At 52.6% G+C, this 15,153-nt stretch overlaps 6 protein-coding genes across 6 annotated transcripts; 2 read left to right on the top strand and 4 right to left on the bottom strand.

Moving 5' to 3' along the window:
- Window positions 1–49: 49 nt before the first annotated feature.
- On the top strand, window positions 50–1,845 carry J4E88_006025 (uncharacterized protein; the record flags this gene model as incomplete). Its single annotated transcript, XM_049399656.1, has 2 exons — window positions 50–518; window positions 566–1,845. 2 exons carry the CDS (start codon window positions 50–52, stop codon window positions 1,843–1,845), a joined length of 1,749 nt encoding a protein of 582 aa, XP_049254669.1.
- Window positions 1,846–2,115: 270 nt separating this feature from the next.
- Window positions 2,116–2,585, bottom strand: J4E88_006024 (uncharacterized protein; the record flags this gene model as incomplete). Its single annotated transcript, XM_049399655.1, has 2 exons — window positions 2,116–2,297; window positions 2,567–2,585. 2 exons carry the CDS (start codon window positions 2,583–2,585, stop codon window positions 2,116–2,118), a joined length of 201 nt encoding a protein of 66 aa, XP_049254668.1.
- A 343-nt stretch (window positions 2,586–2,928) lies between these two features.
- Window positions 2,929–3,991, bottom strand: J4E88_006023 (uncharacterized protein; the record flags this gene model as incomplete). Its single annotated transcript, XM_049399654.1, has 4 exons — window positions 2,929–3,231; window positions 3,287–3,815; window positions 3,866–3,894; window positions 3,947–3,991. The coding sequence occupies 4 exons, from the start codon at window positions 3,989–3,991 to the stop codon at window positions 2,929–2,931; spliced, it is 906 nt and encodes a 301-aa protein (XP_049254667.1).
- A 3,311-nt stretch (window positions 3,992–7,302) lies between these two features.
- Window positions 7,303–7,895, bottom strand: J4E88_006022 (uncharacterized protein; the record flags this gene model as incomplete). Its single annotated transcript, XM_049399653.1, has 2 exons — window positions 7,303–7,373; window positions 7,466–7,895. The coding sequence occupies 2 exons, from the start codon at window positions 7,893–7,895 to the stop codon at window positions 7,303–7,305; spliced, it is 501 nt and encodes a 166-aa protein (XP_049254666.1).
- A 783-nt stretch (window positions 7,896–8,678) lies between these two features.
- SDH1_2 (succinate dehydrogenase flavoprotein subunit) lies at window positions 8,679–10,789 on the top strand (the record flags this gene model as incomplete). Its single annotated transcript, XM_049399652.1, has 5 exons — window positions 8,679–8,821; window positions 8,871–9,055; window positions 9,103–9,641; window positions 9,696–10,178; window positions 10,232–10,789. 5 exons carry the CDS (start codon window positions 8,679–8,681, stop codon window positions 10,787–10,789), a joined length of 1,908 nt encoding a protein of 635 aa, XP_049254665.1.
- A 423-nt stretch (window positions 10,790–11,212) lies between these two features.
- J4E88_006020 (uncharacterized protein) lies at window positions 11,213–14,647 on the bottom strand (the record flags this gene model as incomplete). Its single annotated transcript, XM_049399651.1, has 1 exon — window positions 11,213–14,647. The coding sequence occupies one exon, from the start codon at window positions 14,645–14,647 to the stop codon at window positions 11,213–11,215; it is 3,435 nt and encodes a 1,144-aa protein (XP_049254664.1).
- Between the last annotated feature and the right edge of the window lie 506 nt (window positions 14,648–15,153).

The raw sequence follows: 15,153 nt of genomic DNA, 5'->3' as shown, positions 1-15,153 counted from the left end.
ATACCACTGCTTCCCTTCCTTCTATATCTGAAAGTCAAAATAAAGAACCATGGCCGCCCCTCCGTTGACCGAGAAGCAAGTGTACCTGGCGCTCAAGGACATCTTCAGCATTGGTCCAACACCGCCTAGCACTGCAAAAAAGATTCGCAAGAATATTGAGAAGTATAGATATGACGCCAAGGTTGCGCCTCTGGTTCAAAGATATGGAGTGGAAGGTATTACCGCGGTAGCCTTCGCTCTGTCAGGAAACCAGATCTTTGCTTCAACCGAGAAAGCGAAAACACGCTTTCCTGATGTCTTTGGGGGCCTTTCGAATGAGCCCAGCTCATCAACTGCCTCTGTATCTCAGACTGTGACGGACAGTGCATCGGCTATTCAGCCAGCAGTCACCGAGTCCAGCACTGCAGCAGATAGTGTAGCAGCTGTACCACGTGTTACAGGTGCATACAGTCCCGAAGAACTCATGGGCATCGGCGACAGGCTCAAAGCTAGGAAAGAGGGGGAGAAGATTAATAATGGTATGTTGAATCAACGTAGTCTTAAGCCATGCTTATAAGAGTTCAAGCAACCTCGCACACGCAATCGTTCGATTCCGTGGCCTTACCACTCTGGGACCAGCACCGCACCCTCGTCAAAGTTCAATACACTCTTGAAAAGGCATGCTTCGGTTTCGCTCAGGAGAGGTTAGTTGGGCTTTTGCAGCGAGAAGGCTGGGACTGCGCAGAGGCAGTCGAACTCAATCAATGGGCCAGAACATTACTCATCTGCCGTGAAGAATTCAAATTGGACGACATGGACGACGATGTAAAGCCTTTGCCTAGTCTTATGGAATCGATAATCCAGCTCCGACACAATGCCGTCCACCGAGTTCGCCTGTCATCCAGTGGACTCTTACAGCATCTTAACGATGCTGTACTTCTCGCGCAGCTTTTGCGTAACGAGAAATGCGGCAAATTCCTCACGGATATACGGCGGATGACCCATGATGCTATCGAGGAACTGGTGCGCAACAAGCAGTTACTGGACGGAAGATTGGCGGACATTAAGACAGAGTTTGCTGCAAAGAGAGCTGAGCTTGAGCGCCAAGAAGCTGCGTTACTGGAGGCCACGGTGAACGAGCACAAAATGCCTATGGTCTCTGTCAGCGGAAGTTTGCACCGGCTGTCAGACGACCACGGTGGTACTACTGAGCAAGCACATGCGCCATGGCTACGTGTGTACAATGCCGATCTACCCGCTGATGGATCTTCTGGACCTGAAGATACCACCAGCCAAAGCCCGGAGAATGAGGCCATCATAGTGATCGATGACGATGCAGACGTTGTCAGCCCCCCGCCCATGCATCCTGTACCCATACCGCCAGTCGACGATGTCTTGCTCGAACCAGTCATTCAACAAACGCAACAAGAAGTCGAGAAAGATGAGGACAATGATCTATCGATAGTGGAGACGATTCCTATAGAGGAGTCAAAGCTCGACGATCACGAGAGCAACCAGGGGCACTCTCTAGACCCTCCACCACTCGACCAAGATGATACGGCGACAGACACCGAGGAAGCGTCGGAAGGACATGTAAGGAGTCTGGAGAAAGCGGATGTATCTGATTGGGAAGACTCCAAGTTCCAGGAGAATGATGAGGAGATCTTCTATGAGCCAAGTACCAGTCTTGTGTCTACTTGCGTCGACGAAGCTGTAAGCGACGCGTTAGAACTACATCAAGCATCACCTATCGAAGACCAAATACGAGTCATAGCCTGGGATCCGGATGGCAGCGAAAGAAAGAGACAGCGCGTAGGGTATCATTTACGAGAGCAATTCGACGCTCTCATCACCAAACAATCCTGACGAGAAAGATTGCTAGAGCACCATAGACGGCGTCCCATCTCTTAGCCCTGAGTCAATAGTCAATGAAATCTTGCATGCTATCAATAATCAGCACTGAAGTGAGTGGATAGTTTCGCCTCAAGAGAGTCGACACGTACGCAACGATAAGAGCCACTAGGGCGCTTACTCGATGAAATATACAGTGATCACCAAGCTCAGAATTTAAATTGTCAAACAAACTTCGTTTCACCGCATTACATGCCCTCATGCACTCCTCCTCCACCAATTAAATCAATCCACTACGGAATCGATCCTTGTCTTCTTCCCCTCCTCTTTCTCAGCCTTCTTGGCCTCCTTCTTGACCTTGCTCTCCGCCAACTTCTCCTTGGTCTTGGCCAAAGCGGACTTTGCGGTACTCCCCACCTTGGATTTGACCTTTTGGGACATTTTGTCCTTCTTTTTGGCGTCCAAGTCTTCCCATGTTGTCATTCTCTCTGGTGGGAGAATGTCATCGAAGGTGTGGGCTGTGTTTACACTGTTCAGGCGTGGCCTGTTCGAGCACAGATAAGTGGTGGTGTTTTTGGTGGAGGACATCGCTGTGACGTGCGTGTGATATGGTGTTTGTGAGGGTCTGCGGGTATATAGGATTCGCGAGTCGAACATTATATAGGTATATCAGAATGCTCTGTCGGTGTGCCTCGAGCAGTCCACTGTGAGCAAACATGTTGATTTGAGTATATACGAATGAGGTTGAAGTGCATTGTGAAGGAAAGCGGTCGAAAGTATGCGCTAAATAGTCATAGTTGACGATATAAGACACTTCGTTGCATTGTTTGGAACAGCCCATACTGTCTGACTCGGAAAAGACATGCTTAAGACGACACTGCAGTCGTGGACGGCGTGGTCGTCCAGACGAGATGCTAGACCAGCCCAACTGGCCCTTTGTTTTCCCGCTTCTAGTCGCAGTCAGGATGAGATGACTAGTCTCAAGATGCGCAGAGCTGCGGTTTCTCGCGGAATTAGCACCCCGATTTTGTGCCATGCCGCTTCCCGAACATCGAGCGTGTTTTTGCAAACTGCCACAGCTCGCACTTGTGCAACGACCTAGTTCCTTGCCCATTCGTTCTCGACACTAGGCTGCTGGTCGCGCTCGACATGTCCTGGCAACGCGCCATCGAGGCGGCGATTGCCCTCCTCAATAGCACGAACTGAGTCCTGGCTGTCTTCTTCGGTCTCCTCCTCGATGCGGTCAGAGTAGCGGTTGCTGTTGTAGCCGGGTATGTAATCGATGGCTCGTCGAGGCTCGGTGTCGCCGTTGCGCTCGTCGGCGATCATGCGGGAGATACGTTCCGGCGCGATGCGATGTAGCCACGACTCTTTCTGTGTGGGGATGGCGATGATAAGGATCTAGGGAGTTGAATTAGCATTGGCGTCTCGGAGCGCTGTAACCCCCACTACGTACCTGCCAGATGAAAACCATGCCGACAACGGACATGAGCATGCCGGCAACTACCTGCTCCTCAGCCTTCCAGAATCTAAAACATCCATCAGCTCTGCCAGCATACGTGATCTGGCATGCGTCGGCCTTGTGTGTCTTGTCTGGAAAAGGCCACGCCATGTCGCGCGCGTTGGCTAGGCCACAGCACTCAAAGGCATCCTGGATCTGTCGGATGGCACTCGCATCCTTGTGCTTGAACAACGTCTGCCAGCGCTCGCGCAATCCACAGTCTAATCCAGAAGGCGGCGCGGCATGAGTGCCGACGAGGGTAATGACGACCGACGAGTAGATGAAGATGAGCGTGTTCGCGATGATTACGAGTGGCGGGCGCTGGATCTCACCGCGCGCCAGATGCTTGCGACGCTCTTGCCGACGCGTGAAGTCATAGCCGCACTCGAGCAGGAGGCCTGAGACGATGGGTAGAGCCGTAGTGAAGCCGGTCAATGTGTCGGAGATGGGCACAGAACGAGCGTTCGCGCGGGAGGCAGCCCACCTAGACGTGTTAGCGCGGTTCTAGCATCGTCGGTTACGATGTGAGTTTACCCTGCGAGCGCGGTTGCGATGACGAGATACTGGATATTGTTAGAACGAGCACGTGAAAGCTCGCACCGTACGAGACCTCACTAGCACGCTGATGCAAGTCACGACCTGCTTTCTGGTGTACGTCATTTTGCTGATGGTGACTCGGAGTCAGGCAGCCTAGTCGATGCTAGAGGCGGCTAAGCAGAGTAGTAGCAAAAGCGAAAGAATCCGTCGTAGGCGATGTCGCAGAGGCGATGGCAGACAGGCAGACCTGCAGCGGGAGATGAGAGGAACTTTGGTGCTGTATAGCTTTGGCTTCTCCGCATCCCAAGCAGGCGGTAGGTTACCGCCGTACAAGGGTGCCGAGGACCTTCTGCATCTATCTCAGCGCAGAAGATGATTACTGCTCAGTTGATGCCTATCTTTGCTGGGCGTCGCCGTGAAACGTGCAAAGCCTGAGCATGGCCTCATCGGTGAGACGCAGGCCACGGCAAGGGCAGTCCGCGGAGGACAAGCCAGCTGAAAGCGACATGGCAGGGCTCTGACTACCCGGTGACGCACCAAAGGACACGCACGCTTGCATCTGCGATGCGCTGCATCAGGCGGCTGCACACAGACGGCGTATCACCCTGGCCATGTGGTAGAGGCAGTCAATGGTGGTGTGAAGGAGTTGGGGACAGGAAGGGGCGTCTCACGCGTGATTGGGCTAGACGCTAGCGTTACCGTTGGCGGCTTCTGCGCCGGTTGATGTGAGTTCTCGATCTCTCGATCCAAACTTTTTCCATAGCGACGTCATGCCTCATCTACAATCGCACAATGCCTGAGCGGGGTAATATTCACCTCCTCGCGAAGCAATCAGGAGTGTGAGGCAGCAGCGGCGCGTCTTCTCGTCAAAGGTCAGCGTGCTCCCAGCTCGTGTGACCACGGGAAGTGGCTTGCCAGTGTGTTGTCTGCAAAACAAACGCGTTTGTCCACACGATCACCGTCGCCCGTATGCTAACATCATTGGGCCCCAGTGCCTAGTGCCCTTCCCGTCCTGCAAAAGCGGGGATTAACTGTTTATACACACGACTAACAATGGGTGAAAGTCAGCCTTAATCCGCGGTGCCGCCAGCGCTCTACTTTCCTTCGTTTTCCCAATCTCGTCCTCACCTCAGCCTCGTCGTGCAACACATTCACTGTCCGACATGCTGCTGTTTTCACCGCAACGATGCGACGCTCTCCTCAATCAGTCAGCAAAACAAACGGGCTCCATGTTTAGGCGTTTCTCCGTTCCGCTCTGGCCAGCCAGCCAACCCTCCATCCAACTCTCACCACGCGCACCCAAGCAGCAACAGCAACCCGCCCGTCCCTCACCACCAAGAAGAGGACAACCACCAGCAAAAGAAAATACTACCACCCAAATGTCACACCAACCCGGCACTCCCCGCTCAGCGGCCTTCTCTCCCACGCTTGGAAGCATCCCAGAAGTCTTCGAGTATGAACCTCTCGACGCCCAATTTGGTCCTGCTTCACTGAACGACGCGCCCGAGACTCCAGCGGCTTTCTTACCCGAGGTTTCCGACCTGAGTCCGCCGACGCTGACCCGAGCGACGTCGTGGCCCGCCATCATCCAGTCACCATCCCGGAAGGTCGCCTCACCTTTTGCTGTCTCCAAGGCACTGCGCAAAATTCTGGAAGCCGATCGCGTCCGACGGAGGCGCATTATGAAAGTCTACCTGAAAGCTATCGTTTTCCTAAAGTACCTCTGGCGCGCTAACGAGCGCTATGGCAATGTTATGGTCACCACCGGCATGTACATGCAACGATGACCGACGCAAGCAAAAGTTGGGATCTTCAGGCGTTTTAGCATGGGAATGGCGCAAAATGACACGACACGATTGTATTATGATTTTATGGGTTCCGACATAGCGATTGCATTGACTGGAGGGATGCATAGCCGCTGGCGTTTGGCATTGGAAAGGCGTTATTATTCCCAGGTGAACGTTGCTACTACTATGGGTATGACTGGTATTAGCCAGCTTCTGGATCTTTTGATCGAGCACTGTGGATACAGTACTATACCAAATGAGACTGTGTCAAAAGAGCTCGCCTGTGCTTTTCGTTTCTTCACGCTGTCTGACACTATTCACTTACTCTTCAGCGATAACGTCCATTCACGATACAGTGGTTGCATCACAGACCCCAAAGCGCCATAATGTTCCGCAACACCCACGCAGACTCGACCGGCTCGCTAGATCGGTTGAACGAATGAAGGCGCAGGCACCTCGCTCAACGACGCTCTGTTTCACCCCGAACGACAACCTACGACACACCTTAGTCCCAGTGAGACTTTGAGGAAGTCCTACGACATCGGCTAGCAAGCAAATAGCAATCGACTGATCACACTCCCTCCCTGAGTTGAATTTATAGACACGCAAGATGTCTTACTTATGCCTCTTTGGCACTTCGCCTGCAACGTCTGGATACACGGCCGACCAAAGTTCATCATCATCAAGCCGTTCGATATCCTCTTCCAGCGATCGAACGCGTGCAAGCTCTTTCTCGACAACCACGACTTCCAGCACTTCACCGAAGAAACGCACGAAGACCATCGTGCACCCTCCATGTATACCTGTATGCAATAATGGCGCTCCAATACAACTGCCTGTAACCCAAGAACGTTCATCAAAACCGAGACGACCGACATTAGAAGCAGCGTGTTCTGCTTCGTCGTCGGACGAGAGGCCGTCAGCATCGGCGTCGGCATCGACGTCGGCATCAGCCGTACCTGTGCTAAGACCTTTGCGTCCTGGGGAACAATACGCAGGGAACATTGGCCGGTTAGATGCAAGCACGGTAACGGTCGAGGTTGAAGTCTCAAGCGAAGCTGCTAGGAAAGCTGAGCGCTCGATCTGGTATATACCGAGACATTAGGGTAGGCGAACCAGGATAGATTGGTGTGGACATAATTTAGTTATGAGTGAAGCGGGGAACAACCTCATGCCCATACACGTTACCCTAGCAAAATGCTAAACAGGTCTGCAGCCTACATTGATATGACAACATGCCAAGTAGGGTGATCTAACGGCGATGTAGGCTCCGGGCCTGTTCAAATATTTCCTTTGCATGAGGTGCATTATCTAACATCGGCTTATTCATACCAATAATTACTCAATACCCCAACTCCCTTAATCTCTCCTTCCAGAACTGCAACCTTGCTATATCGCAGACATCGCTCCCTCCTCTTTCCACCCAAAGATCACCCCCATTCATCGACTCCGTACCCGCCTCACACATTTCCTCTATCTCATTCCCCGCGATCAAAAGCCACTGTGCAGCCGCCGGTACATGCATGGCTGTATTCTTGCCCAGCCTTGTACCAGGCGAATATTCCAGGGCCATGGCTAAAGTCACACGAGACAGTCTGGTGTAGTCTGCGAGAGCTGGTGTGGTTTGAGCATCCGGATCATGTGCGGTCAGTGCAAGAAGAGTGTTGAAGTCTTTCCATTTGGTGGTTGCGACTTCAGGGGTTGCTGGGTTCCGGATACTGTGAGTCCATAGCTCGGGACCTATCATGAAGACGTCAGCCATGAGATATATAGGGTGGCAGACGGCAGCATAGAGATTTGGTAAACGTACCCTGAAACTTCTCCGTAAGATGCATACTGAACCACGGTAACTGACTCCACAACCTCTTCCCTTCAATCACAATGACCTCTCCAACCCCAATTTTGGGTGGCGGCTCTAGGCCAGGTACATCCCAGCTCCTGGCCTCTGGTCCTCGGTTCACAGCATCTGGTTGTCTTGCGAGTTCAACGAGATATGCTACCAGTAGTTCCAGTTCCTCCAAACTAGTACATGATTCAGCAGCCGAATAGTAGACACCAACCAGATCGGCTAGGGCGAAGCTGATGTCGTCTTGCGCTTCGACGAGGGAGGCTGTTGCGGAGGCAGAGCTTTCGGGCGATGTCTTGGAGAAGAGGAGCTCGTCGATGATGGTGATCTGTTGTTTACATGCTGGAGTGGATGAGGGGTCAGAAAGCCATTTCCTTGCCCATTCGGTTGTCATGTTAGGAGGTTTTTGGCGAAGTCTGTTGTGCGTTTGGAAAGGATGTCTATAAGCTGTACAGAAATTTTCTCACATCGACTATACACCCGTGTGATCCGCATCAGCCCTTTCTACGCCCTTTACTCCCCGACGCACAGTGGTTGGACACACCAAGTCCGCCATATTGCCACTCGTCGGATGACGTCACGGGAGAGTATGCACCGGGTGCTTCATGCCAGCAGGGGCTGCCACAAAGCGTGAACACTTGGTATGAAATGCTAAGCGCGATAATGAAAACAAAGTGAGGTCTTGGACTAGTGCAATGTTGTATAGCCGACGGAAGGCTGATCGGTCTCTCGCCTTGCGTAATGCGTTGTGACCGATTGGTTGATGCTGTCATTTGCGGGGTAGCGCACGTACGAGTCATGTTGTTCCTGCCCAGATCTTCGCCACATCGCGTCTCCAACATTCACTCCCGTCTACCCCGCAAACTTCTCCCTCCATCAGACGACGCGTCTCGACTGTTCAACATCGTCGCAAATGATGGCCTCCCTCTATCTGACTCCTGAAGCACCGCTGTCGAGAAGCGTTCGGCACTTTGAAGTATAGGGGTCCTTCTCCGCGTTATCAACCTCCACCCACCCTGGGTCGTTATACAGCCGAGGGAAGCTTAGAGGGGCATGCCGAACGCCTACATGCTAGCGCCACTGATACTAACTACCGCGTGTACTATTCTGATGTCTCCAAGCCCTTCTCTCGATCTAGCTAAGACTCAATGTATCTCTTCTTCACCTACCGCTCTTCATGATGCGTGCCTTTGCGCGAGCCATCTCGCGCCGCCAGTACAATGCTCACCGGCAGTTACTTAACCCAAGACACCACAGGAAGTTCGCCTCCGTCAATGGGCCAAATGTCAAAGGTCTCACAGTCATTGATCACCACTATGAGTAATCGACATTCAATCTATGGGGAGGCACGTAGCTAACTTCAGTCCAGTGCAATCGTGGTGGGAGCCGGGGGCGCTGGCCTTCGAGCTGCCGTAGGACTCACGGAAGCCGGACTCAAGACCGCATGCGTATCGAAGCTCTTCCCTACCCGTTCACACACCGTCGCTGCGCAAGGTGGAATCAACGCTGCGCTTGGGAATATGACTGAAGACGATTGGCGTTGGCACATGTATGGTGAGCAAGTGCGCTATCCAAGATAGCCTTGACTAACATGCGGGTAGATACCATCAAGGGGTCAGATTGGCTCGGCGACCAAGACGCGATACACTACATGACGCGCGAGGCCGTCCCAGCAGTCGTCGAACTCGAGAATTACGGCATGCCATTCAGCCGGACGAACGAAGGCACCATCTACCAACGAGCATTGGGCGGCCAATCGCTCAAATACGGGAAAGGCGGGCAGGCCTACAGAACGGCATGTGCAGCAGATCGTACCGGGCATGCAATGCTACATACGCTATACGGACAGAGTCTCAAGGAAGGAGTGCAGTTCTTCATTGAGTGGTTTGCGCTCGACTTGATGATGAGCGAGGGCAAGTGCGTGGGCATAACAGCGCTGAATATGGAAGATGGCACAACTCACAGAATCTTTGCCCGGAACACGGTGCTGGCTACTGGCGGATACGGAAGAGCATACTTCAGTGCAACGAGCGCGCATACAAGTACTGGCGATGGGAGCGCAATGGTCTCAAGAGCAGGACTGCCGCTCCAGGACATGGAATTTGTGCAGTTTCACCCTTCTGGCATCTATGGCGCAGGCGTACGTCCACGAAAGCATCTTAACATAAAGTCTCTCAACTGACGAGTACACTAGGTCTTGATCACAGAAGGCGCTCGCGGCGAAGGCGGCTATCTCCTCAACAGCGAAGGCGAACGGTTCATGGAGCGCTATGCCCCTACCGCCAAAGACCTGGCATCTCGCGACGTCGTCTCTCGCTCTATGAATCTCGAGATCCTAGAAGGCCGCGGCTGTGGGCCGAACAGGGACCACATACATCTCCAGCTCTCCCATTTACCAAAGGACGTCATCATGGAACGCCTGCCTGGAATCGCGGAAACAGCAGGAATCTTCGCCGGCATCGATATCACGAGAGAACCAATACCGGTGTTGCCAACAGTGCATTACTGTATGGGCGGTATACCGACGAATTATCATGGACAGGTGCTGGATGTAGACGCCAAGAGTGGGAAAGAAGCGGTTGTCGACGGTCTCTATGCTGCAGGTGAGGCCGCATGCGTCAGCGTTCATGGCGCAAACCGGCTGGGAGCAAATTCCTTGCTCGACATTGTAGTATTTGTGAGTACTCAAATCCTCCCAGCAACCTTGCTGCACATGCTGACCGTATCCAGGGCCGCGCAACAGCACTGCACATCTCTGCGAATCACTCCCCATCTGCGCCTCATACTCCAGCCCCCGAAAACGTCGGCCTCGACTCCATCAGCGAGATAAACACGTTCCTAGACACGAACGGAACCACACCCACCGCCGCTTTACGAAACGACATGCAAGCTACCATGCAATCCACGACGGCCGTATTTCGTACCCACGACTCATTATCCAAAGGTAACACACAACTCAGCGACATCGAGAACAAATATACCACCGACCTCCGCGTCACAGACCGGTCCCTGATATGGAACTCCGATCTTATCGAGACACTCGAACTGCGCAACCTTCTTACCAATGCTTCGCAGACGAGCAAGGCGGCATTGACAAGGACAGAAAGTAGAGGCGCGCATGCGAGAGACGACTTCAAAGAGAGGGATGACGAATACTGGATGAAGCATAGTCTGACGTGGCAGGGCAATGTTGGTCAGGAAGTCACGTTTGGTACAAGGGCGGTACAGATGGCGACGTTGGATGAGAAGGAAGCGGCGAGTGTGCCACCTATGAAGCGCTCGTATTGAGACCTACCGGCACCTTTGGCTTGTTTGAGGTCTTCGTTTCGTCTTAGGTCGCCTTGCTGGCGTTAATGTACAACTCAAACGTTGACATGGACCTGTTAATTCAACTTATTAGCATATTCATCTATTCTGGACTACTACTACAACGTCAAGATGGGTTCGATTCGTACTCATCGCCTCCCTTGTTGCATGCGTTGTGCAATACGATGAGATATCGGTTCACGCAATGATGTGTAGGGAACACATATCATTTCAGCTATCTACGCCGTTCGCCGTCGAAGATAACATAGGCGATTTTTAAACTATACCGAAACCCTTCGAATAATCATTCATCTCATCATACACTGTCATCCATCCATCAAGCTCCAGATCCAAGCATTACATCCATCTAATCATCCCAGCACACCTTCAAAGCTACACATCAAGTCAGCAAACGTTCTCTAACGGGTTGATTGACAAATCAAGAGGTTCGGACGACTTACCACAAGGGAACGGAAAGTACATATCCTGATTCTCCGTCAAATAGGCATGGTACGAGTACTTCTCCTCGCCCGGCCCCATCTTCTTCTCCACCTTGTGGATCTTGCCCTGCGGGCCCAGCGCCGGGCGAAGATTCTTGAGTCGAGCGACTTCCCTGAGCATAGTCGTGAGCGCCATGCGCGTCATTGGTAGTCCGAGACACTGGTGTGGACCGTATCCGAGGTGGATGTACGAATCCAGGGAGCGTGTGATGTCGACTTCATCTGGGTTGGGGAAGACGTCTGGGTCGTGCGATGCAACGCGTAAGTTCACAAAGACAGCATCGCCTGGTTTGAGGTCTGTCGTCTTTCCGTTCTCAGTGATGGAGGTGGGCTTGGCGACGGCGCGGATGACGCCTGTTTCGCCGTTCAGACGGCCTCCTTCCATGGTGTAGTGCATCAGCTTTTCGAACGCTTCTTCGCTGTCGTCTTCAGCAAGCTTCTGGATCTCAGGCCAGTGCTTCTTGCCGGCGCCGAGGATGTAGTATTCGATCGTTTGAGCAAAGAGTTGGCCTTGGTTGGACACCATACCACCTGCTGTACCGAGAATATGACCCCAAGTCAGGGTCTCTGGCGACATGCCGCTCTCTAGAAGTCGCTTGATCATATGCACGCCATAGAACTTCATGGTAGTTTCCTGAGGCCAGATCGTCGCCATGATACTGGACAAGATTCCAGAGTTTGCAATGGCCTGCACGTTCTTCTCAACGATGTTTCCAAGCAGTTGTGTTGCCTTCCTTGCTTTGACGTGCAAAGGGAAAGATGAAGCAGGATCCGCATCGAAGAAGATGAGCGCAAAAACCGACGACATGATGAGGTAGAGTTCAGCCTCTGTAAAGATACCGTAGGGCTGTGCGGCCGTCTTGAGCGGCAACATGAACAGCTCAGAGCAGAAGTGGACGTGGGCAAGATTGCCGATGGAGCGGATGATGTCAACTTGGTTGAAATCGGCAATCTTTACGCTCTTCTCTTTCAACAGCTCCCTGGTCTTGAGCGTATAGTAGTTGCGTACTTCCTTGTCCCACGACGAGACGTAAAGGGCTTTGCTGACCATTTGCCTAGATTCGGCATTCTTGGGTCCGTCGCCAGCAAGCATGAAGTCGGCGGATGCGGGACCCATGATGTATTCCATGGCTCTGCCCCAGACGACTTTGAAGGTAGCTTGGTCTTTCATGATATCGGTGGCGAGTTTGTACTCCTTGACGAAGTGTGGGTGTGCTGTTGCCACTGGTTTGCTGAAGTCGTACAAGTTGTCCTTCTTCAGATCGGTGAGAGCCACCTTCATCGCGGAGGGAACCGTCAGAGGGTAGTGTGCGTACACGCTGTTGTACTTGAAGTGCTGTGGGAAAGCGCGCAGGAAGAGCTTGTAGAAGACGCATCCATTGTCGACACCAAGGTCGCTTTCAGCAAGCTGGTAACCCCAATTTGTCAATGTGCGCGGGTTGTAGTCGTGAGTGTAGAAACGGTCGCCGCGCACCAACGCTACCGCGTCTGAGAGAACAGCACGAGAGACGGTGTACCCTGGGCAGAGACCGGAACCTGGAGCCATGGGTTGCTTCGCATCCTCGACAACGATGCCAGGGTAGATTTCAACCTTATCGGGATGGTCGTAGAGGTGCTTGAGTTGTTCTTGCACATACTTGTCGGATGTGATGTCTTCGAAAGTATTGTGCGGCTCGAGCTTGAAGTATTTCCTGAACTCATTGAGCGAGCCCAAGTTCCAACTACGTGCTTGCTCGATACCGAGAACCTCGATAGCACGGAAAACAGCGGGAACTCTGTTTGGTCCGAAAGAGTTGGCACAGTCTTCAATGCTTGATGTCAAGATGTCAACAAGGCCTTGGTCAGGTAGCGTGCCGGACTCGCTTCGCTCCAGATTAGCGAACTTGCGTTTCGATGGATCCGGATCGGTCTTGCTGTAGACTTTGTTCAAAGTACCAAGGAACTCGCCTTTGCTAATAGACTTGGGATCACGACCTTCGCCAAACATACCGTCCCACATCTCCTGCGTCCATTTCTCGTCGCGATCGGACACTGTAGAGTGCCATCGGTAAACGAGGTTGAACTCAGCTGAGACCTGGTTGCCAACACCCATGGGTAGGTTCGCTACCTCAGCGCGGGGATTCAGCTGCCAGTTGCTATCTGTGCGGTTGAGATCCAGAATGGTGCGGACGTAGTCGATCAGAATAATGTTGACGTAAAGGCCGCAGGTGATGAGACGACCAGTCTGAAACAGATCATTGTCGTACTTCTTCCATGCTGCATCGTACTTATCCTTTGCCTTCTTGTCGGCCTCAGCATCGCCAGTAGACTGGGGCGCTTCATTTGAGGGCTTCTTGAAGCGCCCTTGTTCATTGATCGCGGCCAGGTTCTCGACAGTGTAGTTGTGGAAACGGTTGAACATGATCAACATGGCGCCTACACCAGGGGGGAAGAACAACAATCGCGCTTCTGAGAAACAGTCAGGCTTGATCCTTCCATCGCGTCCGGTCCTCATCATGTCTTGTTCGGTCTGGTTACTCCCATACAAGGGCGACAGATCGAGGTAAGAAGATGTCATGGAAACGGCGAAGTCCTCGTGGCTCGTCCGGAAGCAGTCGTGGATGATGATAGATGCCAGATAGAACAGCATGCTCGAGATCCTGTTGGGATGCAGTTCGGCATGCTTCCTCGTCATGATGCTGTCGAATACGACACCCGGATCTGGGCGCGCGGGGGTCTGCATCTGAGATGGTTTGACCGTTCTAGCATATGGTGTCCCTGCTGCGCCCACTTGGGGGTTGACTAGACTGTTGTTGGAGCCATCTGCGGATCGATACTGGAACTTCTCTCCGAGGTACGACTGCGGTGGGTGTTGCAAGTCGTTCCATAGCTGCTCTAAGAAATTGCCTGTAACAGCGTCCCTAGTTTTGGATCCGTCGGGCAGCTTGGCGGCGGTCCGGATAAGACCCTCCATCAGGTAAGTCTTGTCGTCAGTATAGCCACCAAGCATTTTCTCCTTCTGGATCTCCAATAGACTTTGGATGTTGTCGACACCAAGGTGAGACATATCGCGAAGACTGCCCTCAATCTTCTTGTACAAGCTAGCCTTCTCTTCTGGGGCAATCTTGGAGCCGTCGCCTGTCTGGTCGGGAATCGGGGCTGCTGCTGCGCCTAGTAAAGCTGCTGCTGCTTTGAAAGAATTGCCGATTTTGTTTCTGAGTGTGCTGATCTCAGATGGATCGGCTGGTTTTGGTGGCTCCGCTCCTGTGCGGGTATCGACATGGGCGTCCCATGCCGCTTTCGCATCTGCTGTTATTGCAGCCATATCTTTGGGTAAGCTGGAAGGTTGTGTTAGTGGCATTCTCTCGGCTAGATCTGATCTTGCGACTGGGTTGAGAAGGGACAGTTTTCTTGGCGGGCAATCCGGAAGCCTCATCTTGCTCGAAGATCTGGAAATGGTAGGTGCATCCAACCAGAAAGACAGGAGCTACAAAAGGAGATAGGAGTGACAGCAGAAGGAGTAAATAAGAGATACCGTCGGGCTTACATTCAGTCGAACACCGTTCAGCGAGTAGTTGCTTTGTTAGGTACGCAACACAGAGTATCTTGTGAGGTCGCTTGTGTACTCTTACCGCCTCTGCAATCGACGTCACGATGTTCAACAATCTCGCCCGTTACTCGAAGTAGCAAGAACGAGATGTGACAGGCAAGAACGTGACGACCAGCCTTGCAGATGCAAGTAGTTCAAGCCGAAGAGCGCGCAGCCAGCCAAAGAAAAAGCAACGAGGGGTATATGTGCGCAACACCAGATCAAACGCTAACAGAACGATCGAAATGGTTCAGCACAAGAGGACAATGGGAGTGAGG

This window comes from Alternaria novae-zelandiae (genome assembly GCF_023758075.1).
Source record: "Alternaria novae-zelandiae strain BMP 2774 chromosome Unknown scaffold_11, whole genome shotgun sequence".
NCBI lineage: Eukaryota > Fungi > Ascomycota > Dothideomycetes > Pleosporales > Pleosporaceae > Alternaria > Alternaria novae-zelandiae.
The sequence above is the reverse complement of the archived record's forward strand: the minus strand, read 5'-3'. Positions and strand labels throughout refer to the sequence as shown.